Source organism: Dermacentor variabilis, chromosome 7, assembly GCF_050947875.1.
Source record: "Dermacentor variabilis isolate Ectoservices chromosome 7, ASM5094787v1, whole genome shotgun sequence".
NCBI classification, from domain to species: domain Eukaryota; kingdom Metazoa; phylum Arthropoda; class Arachnida; order Ixodida; family Ixodidae; genus Dermacentor; species Dermacentor variabilis.
In genome coordinates this window covers 70,993,334-71,015,038 of record NC_134574.1, presented here as the reverse complement: position 1 = coordinate 71,015,038, position 21,705 = coordinate 70,993,334, and the positions used below count along the sequence as shown (strand labels likewise).

The following is a 21,705-nucleotide window of genomic DNA, read 5'->3' as shown; positions in this document are numbered from 1 at the left end:
TTTTTCTACATGATAGTGATACACCGCTTCACTACTGCAAAAATAAATACCTTAAGGTACACCGAACGGAACAACAAGAACATTTGGAACCAACAATACGAAATATTGGTGAATTATCAAACGCTCAGCAGTCTAATACATAAAATGCAGTACTTTTACTTCGCTTTACTAAACGGCTTGTTCGGTTTTGCGAACTAAAAAGTTGCCGGCGGACTCGAAAAGAAAGATATCTATTGATCAGGTTACTCAGTCGCCCATGGCCACGGCTACAATGAAGTGAAAAATATGACGCGCGTTCAGATGTCGCTCTCTGTCTTCGGCGATTGTGTGTGTATAACGACGGCCTCACAATTAAAGGTTTATTTCGAAAACAGGAACAGAGGGTTCTGACTGCCCCTATGTAATGCAGGATCTAGTCCGGCAATTTGTCTCCGCCTGTAAGTTTACGAGACGAATATTGCGTAACGGTTCAAGCAGCCAAATTACACGACTCACCGGTATTGCCGTCGTCAGCCACAGCAGAATCCGGCTCCCGTTTCGATGTACACCGGTTTCGCATGGCTCACGACCGAAACCTAGCTTTCGGCATTCGTTCGCAACACGACATTTCACCCCAAGTTGAATAACGCGACTTATCGAAGCGCAAAAAAAAATGCTTTTAGCACAAGCCAAGCAACCCGTTTGAGTATACAAACCAAGCAATCCGTGCTTGCCGCGCACGAGAACATACCGGTCCAATTTTAAACCAAGTCTAGAGCTCACGTGGGAGGTCGATGATGCTGAATGCTATTTCACGTATGAAGTTGCAAACAAACAGCAATGTTGCAATGAAGAGTACAATGTATAATTAGGAATGAAAATTTTGTGCTCATTGTGACGTAATAAAAACGCTTCGATAAAGTGTGGCAGAACGTTTATTTGTTAAATTTACGCTTACTACGGCGCCTCTAGCGGGAGATATTGGGCTGACGCAAGAAGACTTTGAATGGGCTTGCCTTATTAGGAGCGCTGCGCGGTCGATCATGTTGCCCTCTGTGGTCATTTGCTGATCTTGAGTGTGTGCTGCCTCAAGTTTCAAAATAGGCAAGAAGAAAAGAGCGCGGAGCAGCACCGTTGCATGTTGCGCCACCTTCGCTACTGGCGCTGCGCTTGAATGAAGCTTTCTAATAATTTCTCATGCTTACATATTTTCCCTTTAAACCACTTTAATGCACAGTTATGTTTTTAACAGCGTTTATCTTATTTTTTTGTTCGTCTTTATGTACATGTTAAATTGTGCGCCCCCTTTGTAGGCGCAAGTCGCAGCATGCTATCAATGTGGTGCCAGATTTCAACCGGCGAAGGTGCGCGCGCATAGCGAAGGTGATCGTGCGTAGGAATTCTACGAAGAATCGGTTTCCCCACACTCCATTTGCGGCGCTGATTACGCAACACGGAGTTTCATATGCCCTATTCACGCCATTATCAGCTATCAACACCACTACCCCCTGACCTTTTCCAAAGCATGCCGCCGATTCGGCGCTCACAAAAATGACCATGTCGCCCCCCCTCCTTCCAGACCCCCACCATTCGTGGAGGCTTCCCTGGATTCTCCGTGGCAATGCATCCTAAATTTCGACACTTTTTCTATTTTCTTCACAATGACTAGAAGCATATGGCTTGGAGACATCAAGTGCAAGCCATCTTTAAGATGTCTAAACTGTAGCTTGACATAGCTATAGTTGCTTCTAGCTTGCCCATGCTTTATCAAGCCGGCTAGTAGCCAAATTCTGCTTCCTGGGTACGTTCGCACCGCCCTCTCTTTGTCGGCGTTCCAAGCGCTTGCGTATCTCCTTACCTTCCGCTCTCCCGTAGTGGCGTTCCCGTAAGCGTGCTGCCCGCCAGGACCGTGAGGTGGAAGGAAATGTGAGCCATTCATGTGGCCCCAATCCCGCAAGCTTGGAACGTTTCACCGGAGCAACGGCTAGGTTTCAGAAAGAGTTTGTGGGGAACCAATTTTGAGTAGCCTGTGTTGCGTTTGACCACTTGTGATTTTTGACTGACCTCACAACCATTACTGCACTGCGGAACGTCGACCAATGCACGATCGCCTTGCCTACGTTAAAGCAATGTGTGCCATAGAAGTGCGGTGAGGAGCGTGTCTGTTCTACGTGCCGGGATTCTTTAGTAAAAGGTGTCGTGCCGCGTTGTGCAGCAATACATGCCTATGTATACTCCTCCGGTGCCACATGATCTTCCGAGGTTGAACGCCGTGGAGGAGCGACTAGTCGGGTCTCGCCTTTCATTTATGTGCATACAGTGTTTGGAGCGTGGCAGTGGACTGCTCGCCATTGAGAGGCCCACATACACAGCTCCACTGGTAATCCACCTTCAGAGAGTGGAATGACACTGAATAATTTTATGAAAGATTTCGCTTTTGCACAGGAAGCCGATGTCTTCACTGGCTTTAGGACATTTTTACCCTTCGCCACCCGCAAAGGTCGGCACAAATGCTATTCCACCTGGCATAAATGCTTTTCTTGCCCAGACAGAGCGTTGTCAAGAGTGTATTCTCGATCACTTTAACTTACCTTTGCGTAGAGCCGAGCACAACTACCCTCTCATCAAATGGGAGTGCCTTGTGCTGGTTTCGGTAAAGCTAAGTTGCGCACATGTCTGTTTGGTAGCGTTTTCAGTGTAAACGCTTATAGCTGTTTCGTTGAAAGACCCGTCATCATCGCTTGGCTATTGAGCGTTGCGTTTTTACCATAAGGAAGGTTCGCACATTTGTCTGCCGTATTAACTGCAATAAACATTCGCTTATTCATATTACTAATCTTATATTTATTTATTTAAATATTATGTTTGTATTCTAATTTTATATATTATATAAATTTTATATTTACATATATCTTTACATAAATTATTATAATTATTAATGTTATCAATTAACACGCATGGTATCACGCCTGCACACTCAAACATGAACAGATCTCACTCGATGACTGTGAATAACCGCTGCGACAGCGCCGGCGTGACGGAGAGCGCAAACCGAAGGCAGCGAACGCTTCTGCTGTATCTCGCCCCTACGCGTCTCCAAAACTCGAGATTACGAGACGCCAAGCATTAGGCGCTCGGGAAGGTGGCGTCCGTGATGGCGCCAGCCATCTCGGTTCGCTCAATTTTTATGCTTGTCAGAGATTACCGAAGACATAGGGCGCGGGTGATGTACTTACGCAATCAGCCGTTCAAATAGCCGCGCGCAGTCACTGCTGGGAGACACGCACACCTCTGCCCCACACTCCTGTCCTATCGAGCGCGCTTGATCCCGGAACCGCACGTACAACTGCCCCAACCCCCGCCTCGAGCGCGCGTTATGGCGTGACCTCCGAGATCGTAGGCGCATCAAGCCATCATCATCTTGGCTCATTGTCGCACTTGCCTTTGCACCCTTTCCACAGAGGAGATACGCACTTTTCTGCCACCCACCCCTGCCCTAGTGAGCGCGCTTGATCCCGGTAACGTACGCATAACTGCCCCAACCCCCGCCTCGAGCGCGCGTTATTGCGTGACCTGAGAGATTGTAGGCGCAACAAGTCACCATCATCTTGGCTCATTCTGGCACGCTTGCCTTTGCACCCTAATCACTTGGCGCGCAGGGCGCGATAGGTTGTTGTAGTGGTTGAGCTTCACATGGAACCTTACGCCCACGCCCAATCCGACGGCGACATTTGGACTGGGGTAGCCACAGAATTGTTATCGCAATAAAAGCGCTGCAGTGCCGCTTTCGAAAAAAGTTATTCGGACAGATATGACCTTAAACTACTTAACAGGTCATGGCGTCCTCACTCTTTGCACGCTCACGGTCCCTAGCGCACACTGTCTGCTGCTTCTACACGGTACCTACGCACTCCGGCAATTATGACACGACAAATTGTAATAATTTACTCTGAAACGCGCAAGTATCTTTTGAGTGTGTTGGTGATTCAGAGTTGCGGTGAACTATGGGTCTGCGAGTCCGAATAAATGGGGTTGCAGCCCACGATTCAGAGTCATCCGCTGTTCACAATTTCTTTACAAAATGATTTACACAGTGCTTTACTTTAAATCTACGCGTTGAGTGATTTACAAGTCGTTGCATGCTTGGCCAAACGTAACTCATGTCCAACCTGGTGTCCACACTACGATTCGCAATTATCATAATGGCAAGACGCAGCACTCACCCTCATTACAAAGAAAGTTGAGTGCTTCGACACATTATTATATTTTTACAGGTTTGTCGTCTACAAGATACCAAAGACAAAGTACGATCAAAGGAGTTTCAAACAGCCAAAGGGTGGTGAAATGGCGTACTTCGACAGCAATGAAACTAGCACTACAAGCCCAAACTGGACACTGTATGATGACATTTATAGTAATAAGTCTAATCCCATCAAACAGACGCTGGCTCCAATTTACAAGAAAAATCCCGTAAGCATGTATTCTGTATATGTAAAAAGTACTCGCGAAAGATTGCAGTGGTTAGGTGGGCAATTAGTCCTGTACTGAGGCACTCGTCCTTCTGGAATGTCACGGGCATTTAGAGCATGGAACTTACACATAATAACAGAATTACCTGTCTGGTGGCGTTTATGAATAGTTAATCTCGTCTCCAACCTAAAAAGTCAAATCTACAAAAGTCAAAGTCTCAAATCTCACAGTCCAAAAGCCTCAAAGCTCAAATATACAAAGTTTCCCAGTCAACCTGACTCCTGCTTCAGAAGTCAACGGCGAGTGGTGGCAGAGTGTAGGTTTATCGATCTTTATAAGAGCAGGAAAGGTCGTTCATGCTGATAAGCGTGTTTTTCTAATATGATCTACAGACGGAAAAATAAAGGGGTAGATAAGGTTTGGGAGTACTAAAAGTGCCAGAGTTGACCCTGCGGAGCGCAAGCTACTATTCTACACTGGGCCGTCTATCAGCCATTGTCACAGCATGAAGACAAGCTTATTAGCCTAAAAGCGAAACCTCGCTATCTAAATTACCGAGATCTCCTTCATAGCTGGATTCTGCTGCTACTCATAATTCACCCCTGAGAAAGTAGCCCAGTTGACCTCGAAATACGGGGTTAATAAGTGCGACGTTTTCGTTGCGGACATAATTTTGTACTTCATTAGCGTGACAAGATGCGTAATTCTATCAAACTATGCAGCGTATAGAAGATAGGTACCAAAGCATGATCGCCAGCAGCCATGATTAGCGTTTTCTTTTTGTGCAGTACTCGAACGACGTGAAGTCATCGAAAATTTACACTGGTACACAAATAAACCCAAACAACAAATAAATTCTGCCTTTCTTGAACATCTTGCTACATTCATTGCCTTGCAGAACACGCGTTTAGCGCATTTTGTGGAAAATCTGATATAAGTGCAGTTACCGCGAGCCAAGAGATCAGACCACGTAGGTTTGCGAGTAATAAAAGCAGGAATCTAATCATAACAATGAAAGAGTCCTTGAAGCGATTTGCTTGGTTGTGTACAAATGCAGTAAGCCCGTAGGGTAGGTCTCATCTGATCATCAAGACAGAAATTCAAGTGCTTTGCGTAAAGCGTGTGATTTATTATTGAGTTTTATCTAACTGCACCACTAGTAATTGCAGTGGCGTCGGGCCCTGCGTTCTAAGGTGAGTCTGCCCACTCTACGTAGAATTAGCGAGTCATGTCATTCGGGCGAACGATCCGGTAGGCTGCACACTTAACATCAATGGGAGCGCTTGAAACATGCCGCTTCATTAACCTTATTTTACAGCGAAGCTGTATATGGCTAACATTCCGGGATTCTTTCGCGTCACTCGTCTGAAAACTATCATCATCAATGGCTCATACTTCCGCAAGCAAGAAAAAATGCTATGGCTCATAGCCGTGCAAGGCAGAGGCTACAACCACTCAGCAGAGTGACGCGTACAGTGATTACATTCACTGGAATCACGCAGACTACACACAGAACAGCGTGTCGAAAACTGTCATCATCAACGGCTGATACCCCACTGATAATGACAGTTTTCGGCGTAGCTAACGAAGTTTTCTTCCCAACTAACTCTAGCCAGAGTTAAAGAATATGCGAATGTCGCGTAGCCGGACAAACCCATGGTAATGTTTTTGTCGTCGCTTGGACATACTCAAATTATTTCTTTCATTCCACCTAATCAGTTCATTAGGTTAAATTAATTATTCGACTTCTCAAATATTACAATTAGACGAAAAGTGTCAATGAGAAAATTGTAGAGCGACATGAAAAACTACCATTACAGCTTTCTGTCGCCCAATACATGCCACAAATGTTTTTCCGAGCGCGAAAGCTCGCAATTGCACGCAATATTGTCCCGCGACTGGCCGCCCGAGGCATTTTGCCTGTATTCGCGGGTTTCTTTCACGCTTGGAAAAACAAAGTGCCTCGAGCGGCCAGTCGCCTGAGAATATTACGTGCAATTGCGAGCTTTCGCGCTCCGAAAAACTTTTGTGGCACGTATTGAGCAACAGAAAGCTGTAACGTGAGTTTTTCATGTCGCTATACAATTTTCTCATAGGCACTTTTCATCTAATTATAATATTTGAGAAGTCGATTAATTAACTAATAGTAATGGTCTACTTAGACGAATGAGAAAAATAATTTGAGTATGTACAAGTGACGGGAAGCAACCTTACCTTGGTTCTGTCTAAGTACGTGGCATTCGCATATCTTTAATCTCTGGCTAAATTTAGCTGAGACACCCTGTATATGGATGTGTTATCACGCGATTACCAAACAAAGATAATACCTCAAGCAGGTAGTTATTTAGATTGTACATTGTACATACGCTCGCGGCAACGCAACTAACGCCCGGCGGCGTCTGCCTCTTTTTTCCTTTACGTAGCACAAATCAGCGAGCATTTCATGTCGTGCTCCTGCCTCTCCATCTGCAGTGCAAAGTTCACCGCGAAAGCTCGCTCCATGTAGACCATACTCAACGAGAAAACTTGCGTAGGAAAGAGACGGCGGAACACACTCTGTTCAAATCAACCAGAAGGGAACAACACTTGCGTCGCGGCATGGCGTTTAGCCAAGCAGGCGGGAAATACCGATTGCTGCATGGTGTAAAGGCTGAGGGGGAACGCCACGGCTTGAGTCTTAGGAGGGTAATGTTTGACCGCTCGCACATGTTTTCTTATAGCGTCCTCCCACAAAAGCTTTGTGAGAAAACATTTCTTGAGATACTCTCTATGTCTAGGCGTACGAGAAAAACCGTTTCAAGGAACCTTTAACGAGAGAGCCTTTGGCGCAATTTCGTACTATTTTACTCTTAAAGCGTAAGAATGCCTTTTCTTTGAAATGCACCGGTTGAGGACCAACTTCTGGTCAAGACATAAAACAAGATGTACCTGTGTTTATAGTTTAAGAACTTTAGCTCAACACCTTCTCTATACGCCTTGTTGTATGTGCTCATTCGTGATAAAATAGTTTCTTGACCTGGTATTTAATTTTCAAGTACGAAAGTAAAAAACAATAAATACTTCTCAAGTACGAACTGAAGTTTGACTGAACCTTCCCTTTGTTTTTGCTTTTCAGACAGTCGCGTTTTTAGCTTACAACGATCAGCCTCCCCGAAATTTCAACGGAACGAGAGGAGGACATACAAAAGGTGCGTGCACTCGCGACAGAGAAAATGCCTTTAGGATAGTCAAACCACGGACACATTGTTGTTTGACCGGCTCTCTTCGCTTCTTTCTGGAGTTCTTATTGTGATGGTTATCAAAGTATATACAACCACAGTGCTCTTCCGGCCTCGCCGCAGTAGGGCTCCGGGAGCTCTCGCACACGATCTTCAGATGCAAAATATTAGTTTTATTTACTAGTACAAACAGTTCCATCCTCTAACATGGATAAGGCAGAAAATCTGACATAGTGACAGCATATAGGTTCTTAGAATAGGGAGCTTCTGCGGAGTAGTTGGCGCCACTCTCCCGGCGTGCTGTTGTCTTGCGTTTTCTGCAACAGACGACGGCAAGCCCAACAGCGCGTGCGCTGCAAACGAAACTATCTTCTCAAGCCTTTCCGCGAATACTGGAAGTAACTACTGTCGCTACAGCAACAAAAGTACAACACCATGATTCTTGTGGATGTAATAGCTCAATAAGGATTTAAACAAGGCTGGCACCACGATTATTTCTCACTCAGCTAAGGCCTTCTTTGGTTTGTAATTTGTTAGGTTGTTTACAACGCTCGACCTTATGTGGGCGGTTATAGATGAGTGTCGATTTACCAAATTCTGTGTGATCAGAAGCTGCACTTCTCTCTCCTCTATAACATTTGTTGAATTCTGATGTCACAGACCTCAAATTTACTAATGTGCCTTGAGCTTTAGCTCTCGTATTTGGGGCGCTTTAAAGCCAGGGGTTGAAAGCTGTTAATGACAGTTGGTTGCCACATGCGTAGAAACTAAACTCTACTTAATAGAGACATAGCATTACAAGCATAACAGCAGCGCCAAAAAACACACAAAACAAAGGAACACTGAAAGACATGGATTGTCCGTGTCTGTGTTCCTTTCTTTTGTGTGTGTGTGTGTGTGTGTGTGTGTGTGTGTGTGTGTGTGTGTGTGTGTGTGTGTGTGTGTGTGTGTGTGTGTGTGTGTGTGTGTGTGTGTGTGTGTGTGTGTGTGTGTGTGTGTGTGTGTGTGTGTGTGTGTGTGTGTGTGTTTTGGCGCTGCTGTTGTGCCTGCACTAAGTGACCAACTCGCCCATTAACTCGTTTTACTGAAGAAACATACCAATTCGTTTGACATATACGTGCGGCATCTGAAACTATACTAGTTGACGAACAACGGCTCTGGCTGGTCCCGTAACGTGAAATTATGCGTGTTTACGAGCTATTGCAGCTACGAAAGCGATGGTACGTACGGCGCAACCAAAAAAATTGCGATTCACTCTCATGTTGTCACTGCACTAGAACATCAATGTATGAACGGTATTTTATAATAGAGAATCAAATACAAATCGAATAATTTTTTAATATTAGACAACTTCGTGCAATACATTGCTATTACGCCAAATTTCGCTTGAAACGTTAGTAAATTTCATGCAGCGACCAAACAAGGTCCCAACCCTATGCTTTGAAGTAAGCTGCTGCACAGTCGCACAAAGTCAGGCATCGAAGTTAAACAAAATGCTTAGAAAATATCAACTTTACAATGAAGTGAGAGTACCAGAGTACTGCCAAGATCATACTGAACAGAAACATCTGCGATAGAATGCGCTAGATCAAGCAAGTGTCTAACCATACGATAATATCAGATCGATGGCACATGAGCATCGCTGTCACATAAGCATTAACAAACATCTATCCGAAATCAATACTCTTCCCACGGTAGTATGAAAGCTTTGGCTATTCGTTTCAAACGCGCAGTCTAAGCATGAAAAAGAGAAAAATGAACCCCGCGCTATCTTTTATTTTCCTTATCGAGCACATGCTCGTCGGGGCTAATTGTTGGAAAAGTATTCGATAAATATTCGCTGTATAGAATGTTTGCAGACGAATATTTCCACACTCCTATATCAAAGCCACAGGCCTTCACGGCTTTGCAGTGTCGCGCTCATCGTGCTTAATAGTCGAGGCAATCGCAGCACTCATGAGCCGCAAGCTGACGTATTTCTGACAAGATTTTAGCCCCTCATATAAAAGTAAGTTTAAACCATTTCGAAGCAGGCAGTGCATGAAGATATCTTGCAGCGCAGTAATTGAATTACTACGAGTAAATGTGACGCGTTTACACGTTCTTAGAGACAACATAATATTGCGAGAGGTGAATACGACGGTTCTGTCTTTCCGTTCTAGATAGGGTAGTGCTGAATGGAGACCAACTGTATCCATTTGACACAGCACACTTCCAGCCGTTATAACATTTCACTTCTGTGCAAAAATGCTTTAAAATAGATAAATAAATAAATCATAACAAGAACGCTTTAAAACGCGTAAACACTCGCACATACAAGAGCTAAAGAACAAACACATGAAACTTAACGACGTTAGAGAGTGACTGCACAAAGATTGTCCTTAGTAGACAGTTTTAGTTCAGCGTACGTTACTATATAGCGTACGCTATACGCTAAGCAGCGCACGTTTTCTACAAATTTAGTTGGCCGGCGATATCTTTGGATCTCAGAGGCCATATGCCGTCGTTGCGGCTATTTCGCGCCTGAAGCGATAGGTGGCGCTGACATCTCGAACGTTTCTTTCGTTAGGCTTCGACTCGTTCGAAACGAGAAGCGATCTCGAAAACACCACGAGGTTATCCATAATACTGTGTCGTCGAAGCGTCCTGAGATTAAGCTAAAGCCGTGTACACAGTCATTTGCTACGAACGAAGTGCATTTTACAAAAGCAACGCCAAATTCAATTCGAAGCGGGCAGCCAGGACCGCCGCCATGTTTCCCGCAAACTCCGCAAACCCCGCAAGAACGCTAACGCTAACTCGTTTGCATTGCGTTACCCGCTATTTCGTTCAGCGTTCAGCGCATGCGCAGTGACGACCCGCTATTCTTTAGCGTACGCAATGGTATAGCGTACGCTATACTAAAGCTGTCTAGTAATTCGAACACATGTCTATCCCGATAAAAATGTATTTCACTGCACTAAAAGCTATCCATTCAAGGCCGCTAACTAGGCATGGTCCAATTACTGTCCGAATGGGCAATGATGGCTCCCCAGAGCGCTTAGGTTAAAGCGCAGCTGGCGCATTTGCTAGGCGTATACGGAGCAGTCCAGCAGCAGGTCAGCTATCTCCTCGTACTGCACTCTGCACGAACACGGCAAGGAGTTTCACGATACATTTTATTTAAACAAATGACTTATGTATGTCACACCAAAGTGAAGCTGTTGAAATAGTCTCACACTTTGCGATATCTTCCCATGTACACTGAATGTCAGCCCAAACTCCACGGCATAGGAGGAGGAATAAACTTTATTAGTTGAAATGAGCCGACGGTAAAATCGTCCGAGGTGGGCGGCGTCCCTAGTCCAGGATGCCGTGGGCTTGAGCTGATAGCTTGGCCCTGCTCACCAGGCGATGCTGGTCTTCAGGGCTCGAGCTTATCAGTTGGGCCTCCCACTGCTCGACGGTTGGTCCGGTGATGGGCGGTGTCGATGGATTTTGTTGACATTCCCATACCATGTGGTAGAGGGTATTAAGCGTAGAGCAGAAGGCGCATTTGTGAGTATAGGTCGTAGGGTACATTGCGTGTAGCAGGGTGCCGTGCGGGAATGTGCCGGTCTGTAGTTTTCGGAAGATCACCGCCTCTTCTCTTGTCAGCTGGGGATGCGGGGGTGGATAGATCCTTCTACCCAGTCTGTAGTGGCTCAGGATATCGGCGTATCTTTTCGGGACGCTATCTTGTTGGTCTACCGGTGCTCGTGAACCTGGTGGGATAGCCCGGAGAATGTGATCTCGGGCAGCGGCATTAGCCGCTACATTACCCGCCAGGGACTCGTGTCCCGGGGCCCAGACAATGTACACCTCTGGAAAATTGTCTCGCTTTTCGAGGATGCTCAGGGCTTGTTTGGAAATGCGGCCCTTTTGATAATTTCTACATGCTGTTTGTGAGTCGGTGATGATCGTGATTAGATCTTCCTCTCGCTGGCCCGTAGTGGCCGCCAGGGCTATCGCCGTTTCTTCCGCGCAGTCGATGTCTGGAGTGCTTACCGAGGCCGCTGCTACCTCTTGTCCTTGGCCGTTGATCACGCTGATAGCGTGGGCCGCTCTGTTCTTGTACTTCGCCGCGTCGGTGTATCGGACTTCTCCTTGTTTTGGTCCTTCGTAGGCCTTACGCAGAGCTTTCACTCTCGCTCGCCTCCTTTCTCTGTGGTATTCAGGGTGCATGTTTCTCGGGATGCTGGCCACCGTGATCTTCTCCCTCAGGGGTAGAGGAACCCGCTGTTTTCTGGACTCATATTCGACTGGGTAGCCCAGTCTTATTAGCGTGTCCCTACCCGTGCTGGTGAGCTTGAGTCGCTCTATCTGGCTCGTCTTGTGGGCCTCTACTAGTTCCTCCCAAGTATTGTGGATGCCCAGGCTGAGTAGCTTCTCCGTCGACGTCGTCGGTGGAAGCCCCAGTGCCAGCTTGTAGGTCTTTCGTATTAGGGTGTTCAATTTGTCTCTCTCGCTGTTCTTGAGACCCAGGTACGGGGTGCCGTAAGTGACTCTGCTGATTACCAGGGCTTGTATTAATCTGATTGTGTCCTGCTCTTTCAGGCCGTGCTTTTTGTTTGTCACTCTTCGCACCAAGTGCGCGACTTGGGTAACTGTCGCTTGCAGTTTTTTAATGGCGGCGAGACCGGCACCGTCCTTCTGGAGAGTGAGGCCCAGAATACAGAGTGTGTCCACCTTGGGTATGTTGACTCCATTTAGTGTCAACGTTGGGTCAGGTGTCTCCTGCGGAGGCCGCCCTCTTGTCCTCTTTTTGAGGATCAGGAGCTCCGACTTTTCCGGCGCGCATGAAAGACCGCAGCGGTGCAGATAATGCTCGGTCCTGTCGATGGCTTCCTGCAGGGCGTCTTGTTGTTCGCCCGCCGATCCCGTGCACGTCCACATGGTCAGGTCGTCTGCATACATTGCGTGACGGATACCCCTGATATTCTCCAAGAGGTTCGGCAATCCCCTCATCGCTATATTGAACAGCAACGGGGAGATCACCGACCCCTGGAGGGTTCCTTTCTGCGGTATTTGGAACTTCTCGGTCCTGAGATTCCCCAGGCCTATGGTCACCGTTCTACCCGTCAGGAAGTCCCGGACGTAGTTGTATGTCCGCCGTCCGCAGTTGGTATGTTGTAGGCTGTTTAGCACTGCTTCGTGTGAGACGTTGTCGAAGGCTCCCTTCACATCGAGTGCCAGGATGGCACTCTTGTGGAATGTGCTGAGGCCGTCGATGACTTCTTCTTTCAGCTGAAGTAGAATGTCCTGGGTGGAGAGGTTAGGCCGGAAACCGAACATAGTGTTCGGCAGGTGCCCACCTTCTTCCAGATAGGGCGAGAGACGATTGTGGACCATGTGCTCGAAGAGTTTTCCCGCGCACGACGTGAGAGAGATCGGACGCAGGTTCTGTAGGTTGATGGGCTTGCCGGGTTTCGGGATCATCGTTACGTCCGCGTGCTTCCAGGAAGCCGGTATACTACCGTTCTCCCAGCTTTCATTGATAAACTTTAGTAAACTCTCCGTTGCCCCGTCGTCCAGGTTACGGAGGGTCTTGTTGTTAATTTTATCCCTGCCGGGCGTCGTGTTTCTTGTGAGATTTCTTAAGGCTGCCACGATCTCCGACTTGGTGAAAGGTTGGTCTAAATCCGGATTGGGTTCCCCCTCATACTCCGAGTGAATGACCGGCTGCGTCTTCCGTTGTTGCTCGTCTCCGATGTATTTCTCGGTGATGGCTTCGAGCGCTTCTTCTTCAGTTCCCTGGAAGTTGTGTATAAGTCTTTGTATGTGTTGCCCCGTGACAGTTTTTGATTCCGTCTTCGCGAGAAGGGTCTTTAGAATGGCCCAGGTCTTTCGGTTGCTGAGGGTTCCCTGTAACTGGTCGCACATTTGATTCCAGTTCTGAAGTCCGAGTTTTTCAGCATACTCCTCCGCCTGCCGCGAGACTGCGGCAATGCGGATCTTGAGTTTGCGGTTTCTCTTCTGCTTCTTCCATCTCTTCAAAAGTCCTCGCCTGGCCTCCCAGAGGTGAAGTAGGTGTGGGTCGACTTCGGGATTGTCCGCAGTGAGTTGGATGGTCTTTGTGTACTTGGTAACCAAGTCCATCACGTTCTTGGTCCACTCCTCGATGTCTTCTAGGCTTCTGGGGCATAAAAAATGATGTTTCTGCCTCTTGGTTGAACCATAATGCAGTTCATCTTTTCGCATAGCGTTTTCCTAAGATGTTTCTAACTTCGTTGTTGAACGGCAGACTGGCGTAGTCTTCTCCATATTCGTGTTCACGTTTGGCAATTCTCTTGTTCTGTCTGAATTGTGTTCCTTATATCTGTTCTCAGGCGTCCAGACAGGCGCAATGTTAGCATGGTGTGACCCAGTGATTGTGAACTCATGAATAGCGAGCGCTTAGGAACAGGGCCGTATTAAGCAAAATGGGGGCCCTGGGCTAATGCGCATTCAGGCCCTCTTTCCCTATACTGACGCCCCCCCCCCCTGTCGCCTGCTACGCTACTGGAAATATGCCATGTTTCATTTTAATTCCACCAAATTAAAAAGAACGAAGTGCGATCAACGGGAATATTATTATTGTGATTATTATAAGGAAAACAAAAAAACTTGCTTGAAACGCGTGTTGTATACACCAACGCATATGCTCACTTTGTCGTTAATCTGCATTCTGTTTTAAGCAAAAGCTAGGCTTTAAGGAAAAGTTTAGTGCACTCAAGACGAACAAGAACGTAGAAAAGAGAACACAGCTCAGATGTCGATCCTTCTGAAGCTAGGCTTTGTTTGTATCACTAAGTTTAATACCGTGAGGAGACGCATGGTTGTATACAAAACATTCTTTATTAAAATTCAAGCATCAGACTGCAGTAATCGTTATACACGCTACTCTATAAATATGCAATAGATATATACAATACTTAAGGCAATACAAACACCATAAAAATGCACTAGAATACAGATGAAAATTGCCGACTGTAATTACAAAACATTATTTGAAAATATTTTCGTCAAAGGTAAGACAAGCAAGGACGACACCAAATAAACGTGGCGCTATCTAAAACAACAAAATACAGTTCTTTATAAGCACGCTAAATATCACAAGAACAAAGAATAGACGAACAACGAAGATTTGCATAAATTGAATTACACCGCTCAACGTTTCATTGGCAACGTGGAGGCTGGGAGGCGACACAACGAACTTATTGGAACTATTCATGTATAGCGGAAACAGTCCTTTCTTAAAATGGCATCTTTCGCGCCTTCGCTTTGGCGAAATCAGATATAGCGTGTTCGAAGGATAGATTTCAACGGACATTCAACGGACATGACACTTTCAACGGACATGATAGCAAGCGATTTCACCTTGTCGTCAAGGAGGATCGAGCGAAGGCGATTTTTTATCAGCGACAACTTGGAGAGCGATCGTTGGGTCTCACAGTTTGCCACGGGTATGCTTAAGTACATTCTCAAAGTAATATAAAGGTTCGGAAACACATCAATAAGCTTTCTTTCGTGCAGCAACTTCATTAATCCCAGGAGACTCGTGTACTGGCGCACAGAGTTGTGCAGAAAGTTCGCAAACTGAACGATTTCAGCGGAAAATGCTGGCTCCAAATCATTTTTGTAGGTTTTCACCAGCTTCTCAGCCTGCTGTGCCAGAGAGGCCTCGCTCCCAACTTCTGACAGCAATTTTAAGAATCCGAACCTTTCGCAAAGTTCAGTGTAGGCAGCTTTTCGCACTTGCAAAGCAGAGCCTAGACTATCAAGTACAACATTGTAGGTCTCTACGATAAACATTTTTCTACCTTGTAGCGCACTATCGCTTTTTCCGTCCGGGTGCTTACTCAAAACGATGTGTTTGCCCTCATCCTGATAACATTGATTGGTACTTAGCGTGCGTGCTCTCTCTTCGAAGGTATCAACGAGAGGTCGCAAAGAATTAACAAAGCCTTATAGAGAGCTCAGCAGGTCTACAGCAGTTGAAATGTCTAAGCGTGGTTTCTGAAGCGCTACGCTTGTTTTGTCAAAGCGCTCCAAGATTTCACTCCAGAAAATCGCCATGAATGCGGTCGCTATGCTTTTGTCATTTTCTTGAAGAGACAGTGCGCTTCGTTCCTAGTGTCACCGTCTTCTTCCTCGTTTTTTGATATAGCTTCAAGGCAACACAAGACTGCATTGAAATTTTTCAGAATGGCCTTGCATGATTCAGCGTGTCTTGAACACCGTGTCTCAGAGAGACTTTTCAAAGCAAGCTGCTGACTAGTTCCGCCCATGCTGTCCAAAAGATACCTTCGTCGCTTAGGTGAGGCAGCAAAGAACACATACAGTCTCTGAATTACAGTGAAAAATTTGACTGCCTCAAGGCAACTGTCAACGCTACACGTGCCAACTAAGTTCAGTGAATGACCAGCACACGGGACGTAGACTGCCAATTTGTTCAGGTGTTCGATTTGAGCTTGCAGGCCTTTGTATTTTTCTGACTAATTACTCCCATTATCATAAGCTTGGCCCCTACAATCATCAATTGAGTTGCGACCGGTCGGCAAGAGGGACATTATGGTATCGAAAAGGTACAAGCCGGTATGCGATTCAATTGGAACAAATCCAAGAAAGCGTTCGTACACTTTCTCATTTAAACAGTACCGTAAAACAACTGATAGCTGATCAACGTGAGTAAGGTCTGGAGTCGAATCAACAATTAAAGAGAAGTATTTTGCGCGTTTCACTTCGTCAACGAGACGTTCGTTGACAGCCTTTGCCATATGCTCGATAAATTCATCGCAAACGGTTTTTGACACATAAGATGGGTGACCTTTTCCTTTGTTCCCGTAGCGCTTGATGTGCTCCTCTAGAAAGGGATCAAACTTGGCAATGGCCTCATGCACTCCCATATTATTGTCATTTCTCGGTGAACCAAAAATCTCCTCACTGCCCCTAAACGCTAGGTTGCACTCAACTAGAAGCTTAACTACAACGACTACGCGCTTCAACACCGCCGTCCAGTAAGCAGTCTCAGTGACAAGGTGATTAACCGGCTCCTTGTCAATTGTGCTGCTCGAGTTAGAGCGGGCGAGCCATGCTGCCACGTAGTTCCGGTGCTCGACGCTATTCTCATGTGCGCAAACCTTTTCTTCTACTCTTTTCCAATCAGAAAAGCCGTGCGTGGTGAAAGCACTGGGGTTGCTTGAAATCAAGAATAGTTCGCACATAAAACAATGAACGGAACCTTCGGACTCCGAGTACATTAACCAGTGCCGCTCGTAGGCCTCCCCATTCACAGCCTTTCGCACGAAAAGATAAGGTGACATATACCGTTTCTGAGTATTGTATTGCCTTTCGGAAGACGGAAACTTTTCTGCCCGATATTGAAAATACAATGGCCCTTTCGCAAGGCATACACTACGAAAGCTGTCAGTAATAACGCCCGGCCACTTAGCAGGGTCAGTTTGCAGAATCTCGCAAGGTACCTCTTGCTGCGGGGGTGTCTGTACTTCTCTGTTGCCGCAACGAGGAGCCGTCTCATTTGTCCTCTCGAGGCACACTTTGTGGGTGGGAACATGATTATTTGAAGCCAAACAGGAAAATAATCAGTCGGTTCTTGGATTGTTGTTTCCTGGCGCTCGTCAGTAGACAGAGGCTCATCGGGGAGGTTCGGCACCTGTTGATAAGCAGTAGTAGAAATTGGGCGTGGCGGACCGGACACCTGAAGCTCTGTGGCAGGGGCCCGGCCGAGTAGCATAGACGTTGGTGACTCAGAAACAGGACAGGGCTCGGTTAGCGTCGGTTACTCAGAAATATGAACGACCCAGGTTGGCACCGTTTTCAGAGAATCCAGACAACCAAGATGAGTCAAACCTTGGTTCTTGCCAGGAAACCGTGGTGATGGAGTTGGCAAGTCCTCCACAGAGGCACAGTCGGTACTATTGGGATTTGACACGGACTCTGGGTAGAGCGATCATACACTGTAAACGGAAATAACTCCGAGGTGGGAGTATACTGCTTGTCCTATAGCGACCCCCCGGTTCGGAGTTTTTTTTGCTCCGTATGATCGGAGTAGAATTTTTACTCCGTACGAGCGGAATTTTCGCGTGGAATTATGGGAGTTTTTTTCTGTCTTTTCTTTATTTTTTGCTTTGCTATTGACGGAGTTCTTTCGAGGTGCAATGGGAGTATAAAAAGAGCCATCGCGTGAGTTTGCGCGAACATGTTTACATGCAGAGGCTGCTGGTCAAATTTCGAAATATGCACACGAGACCGCGTCGAATTCGACGGAACAAGTCAATGAAAGCACATATATCATGACATACATAAACATTTCAGAAACACCCAATGCAGAAATTTGAAAGACATCACACGTACACGCGATACTCAAGAAGCAACGGTGCCAGTATATATAGCCACGATATTGTGTGCCTCGAAACCGCCTAGGGAGCAGCTGTGCTGTTTTCAGAATTACGACTCACATGCTCGTTCATACGAGATCTCTCTCTCTGAAATTAACAGAATACCTTAAGCAACACAAAACTGTTAATTCAAAATAGTGAGAGAGAAAAAGTTAATGGCGTAATTTTTCAAAATTATCATGCCATTCTGTGAGTGCTGAAGCGACTTCGCACACTGCCGGCGTTCGCGGCCAAAAAGTAGTGCGTTAGTTACAGTAAGCAAGAAAAATGTAAGTGCATGTGTTGCATAGGCATAGCAAAATTAAATTTTTGCGATATAGTGGTAGCGTAGCAAGAAATTATTACGTTTGAGCATGACCCGCAGCAGCCGACATAATTAACACCGAGAAATGCGCAGTCATACATTTTATACACTGCACTACTTGCTCTGCGTCCGAGCAATCTGTCTCGGTTGCGAAAAGGAGCTACATCGCTGATCTGTCGAGTGAATCCCTAAACTCGGAGCCAGCAGGCATGCGTCTAAATCAATGTCTCGGATAGAGCGTAATGTTAATGCAATATAGGAAGCAACGACGTGACCAAAACATATATGCGCGATAACAATTCGATTCACATCGCTCAATAAGAAGCTTTATTTTCAGTACGCATACTTATGTCCTACCGTTTTTCTTCGGGCGAGGATATCCGTTCACAGATACATAAAAACAGTTGCTTGCACTCCGGTCTTTCTCACTGGCAACACAGCACCGCAACGAACTTGGGTTACGCCATTCATGCGCGACTAGCACGGATGTCGTCGCTCGAACAGTGGCTACTGTTGCCATTGCTACGCGGTCCTTTCAAACACTACACTGGACGTTGTCAGCATGTACTAAAAGGTCATAGAAGTCGCATTTCACGTACTGAAGAACAAAAGACAGGGTGACGCAGCACGAAAACACAGCCAGAACGTGAGCCGACATCACGAGCCAGTGAGCAGCTTCGAGGTATACGTAAGCCTTTTTCCGCACTTGAAAACGTGGTTCTTGCAATCATCGTTGTCAGCAAAGCGATCACAGCTAATGTACTTGATGCTGAGATACAGTGAGCTTCAGGCATGCCAATAACACTTTCTGGAAGGAAATACGGGAAACAAATTGACGAAACGCTGTCGCGGAACGACACTTCACAGACGTAAACAAACCGTCAGCCATGAGCACTGCCCGCTCCGCCGAACGCGCCCGGTCGCTGGCGAGGCGCACAGCCTCATGGGAAGCGCCACGTGACCAACCTGTATCGGCGGATGGGAGTTTTTTTAAAACTCCCTGTCGGAGTTTCACGGGAGAACAAGATTTTTAAGCGGAGTAAAATCGCGTCATGTCGCCTTAATACTCCCGCAGCTAGCCAGCGGAGTGAAACGAGGGGATGGCGCTGTTTTGCTCCCATACATCGGAGTAAATATTTGAGAGGGGAGGTTTTAGGGCACATCACCTCTTAAAAACTCCCAGGTGGGTTTATTTTCGTTTACAGTGTACTGCTCCGCGGAAGCTGCATTCAGTAGGTACTTTGTCATCTTTGGTAGCTCATTGTCCCGCTCTTCTCTTTCTAACTTTGCCTTTCGTTTAGACGCACCACTTTGATGCTCCCGACCGAGAATTTTCGCATGAATGGATGCTAATTGTTCACCGGGCACTTCGTCAGTCCGACGCGACCGCAGGTTTCCAACGGTGGCCGTCCCGATGACTGGCGCACGCTGCCTGGTTGGTCCGTGGCTGGCCGAGAGTGGTGCGTCACCCGGGAGCTCCACAGAGGGCGGGCTTATGCAAGCTTAACCGGCGGCTCGGGGCTGAATCGCAGCCCGCGATATACCGCGCCGCGTCTGTGTGTTACTAGCGCCAAAGCAAGCGTTCACATACGCATAGGGTTCCTCGTACAAATTCCCTCCTTCTCCGTAGAAACTCACTCCTTCTCCTGTTCCGGTCTCGTCTTCCTATTGGCTAGGAGCAATCGTCTATTCTGGAAGGTTCTCGGTTTTTCTTTCGCCCCGTCGACGCCGAGCGCGAGAACGAAGGGGAAAGGGCGACTCCTAGCGCGGGCGAAGTTACGCGCCCTCCGTCGCCTCTGAGTCATATTTTTCTACTCCTTTCTGGAAAGTTCGGCGGCCAGTATGACAGTTTTTCCGAGGAGCGCGCGCGAGGGTGCGCAGCCACTAGGCAGGAGTGGGTCCTGGAGACAGGCCTTTGTGTCCAGCACTCCAACTTCCCCCTTCACTCTTTCACAACCCTAGCCCGAACAGTGAACATTCCATGTCCCACGGCACGCGGAGAAAAGCACGTGTGACGTCTTCTTTCCTTTCCTGCCTAGACTCTGCCATCACACTCATCATCATCTGTTATCGGACTCATCCTCCCCCGCCCAAATTACCATCACGGTAAAGAGAAGTCGAATGGGAGGCACTGTTGGGTACTGCAGCACATCCTTTCTATCAGAAGGTCAGCGGCGGAACTATTTGAGAGGTGGAGGGTGGCGTGGGGGTGACGAGGGGCAAGGGTGATTTAGGTCCTCATCCCAGATTACATGTTTTAGGTGTGCCCCCTTGCCCCTCCTCTTCAGCCAGCACTGGACAGACGGACTCACAGGAAACCACGAAAATTCTTCCAACCAAACGCACCTCGCTTAGTAAGAGGGGTCCGCCGGGGTGGCGGGGGTTTCCTGTTCTTGCAGAACGACACGCTCTCCCCAAATGATGAGGCTAAACGCTGCTGTTACATTAGGCGGGGGCCCCGTCTGCTCGTTCTGGTTTTCTTGCTTCATACATGGCGCTCGAAGTTCCGTTGACCATGGTTCCATATACGAAGCAGGTTAGAATAAATCGGCCCCCTTCTCCTACTGTCCGAGGTGAGGCCCTGGGATGCAGCCCCCTTAGCCCCCCCCCCCCGCCCCCCTAATCCAGCGCTGCATAGGAACAATACCACTGGTAATGAAGGCAGGGAACGGCGCTTTAATAATTAATGTAATGCCGGACTCGCTGTTCGTGGCGCTGTCGCTGCGTACCGTTGCGTCCCATCTATTTGACGAACACTCTGTGTACAGATTTATGTTAGCACCCTATAATTCAAAAATAAACTCACATAAGGAGGATACCTGCTAACATCTTCTAGCAAGACATTAGTGACAGCTACAAAATACGACACCAAACAAAATTGAGTACAATAATGGTAGCGAATATTCTATATATATACACACGAACAATTTAAGCAAATTAATGAAAAGTAGTATACTATTCCTTACATAGAAAAACAAGAACTTTTCAGAACAAGTGTTTGGGCCGCATCTCAAGAACTTCGCGGATAACACAAAAAGACAAAAAGAGCAATTTTGATAGTTCGAAAAATTACAACCATTTTAGGACAGGGACTGCAATATTTTATGAGAGCTGATACGAGTCTCTATCTCTGCTTAGATAAAAAAAACGCCATGCTTGATTGAATTGCTAAGAAATCTATATTCTCTAAAATCTTCCTTTTGTTTGCTTCGAGTGTTGGTGGAGTGACAAAAATACAGGCATTCATTGTCTTCGGTTTGTGTAGGGAACGAAGCAAATCCCCGCCCATCAGTTACGAGCTCATCTATTTTAGAAC

At 46.7% G+C, this 21,705-nt stretch overlaps 1 protein-coding gene across 2 annotated transcripts in view; it reads left to right on the top strand.

Annotated features, from left to right (window-relative positions):
• The window catches only part of LOC142587517 (plancitoxin-1-like), a 133,171-nt gene that overhangs the window by 27,730 nt on the left and 83,736 nt on the right, over window positions 1-21,705 (top strand). For both annotated transcript variants that reach the window (XM_075698588.1, XM_075698587.1), the window contains exons 2-3: window positions 4,254-4,449; window positions 7,565-7,637. In XM_075698588.1, the coding sequence (XP_075554703.1) occupies window positions 4,254-4,449; window positions 7,565-7,637 (269 nt within the window). The remainder of the gene's footprint in view (window positions 1-4,253; window positions 4,450-7,564; window positions 7,638-21,705) is intronic.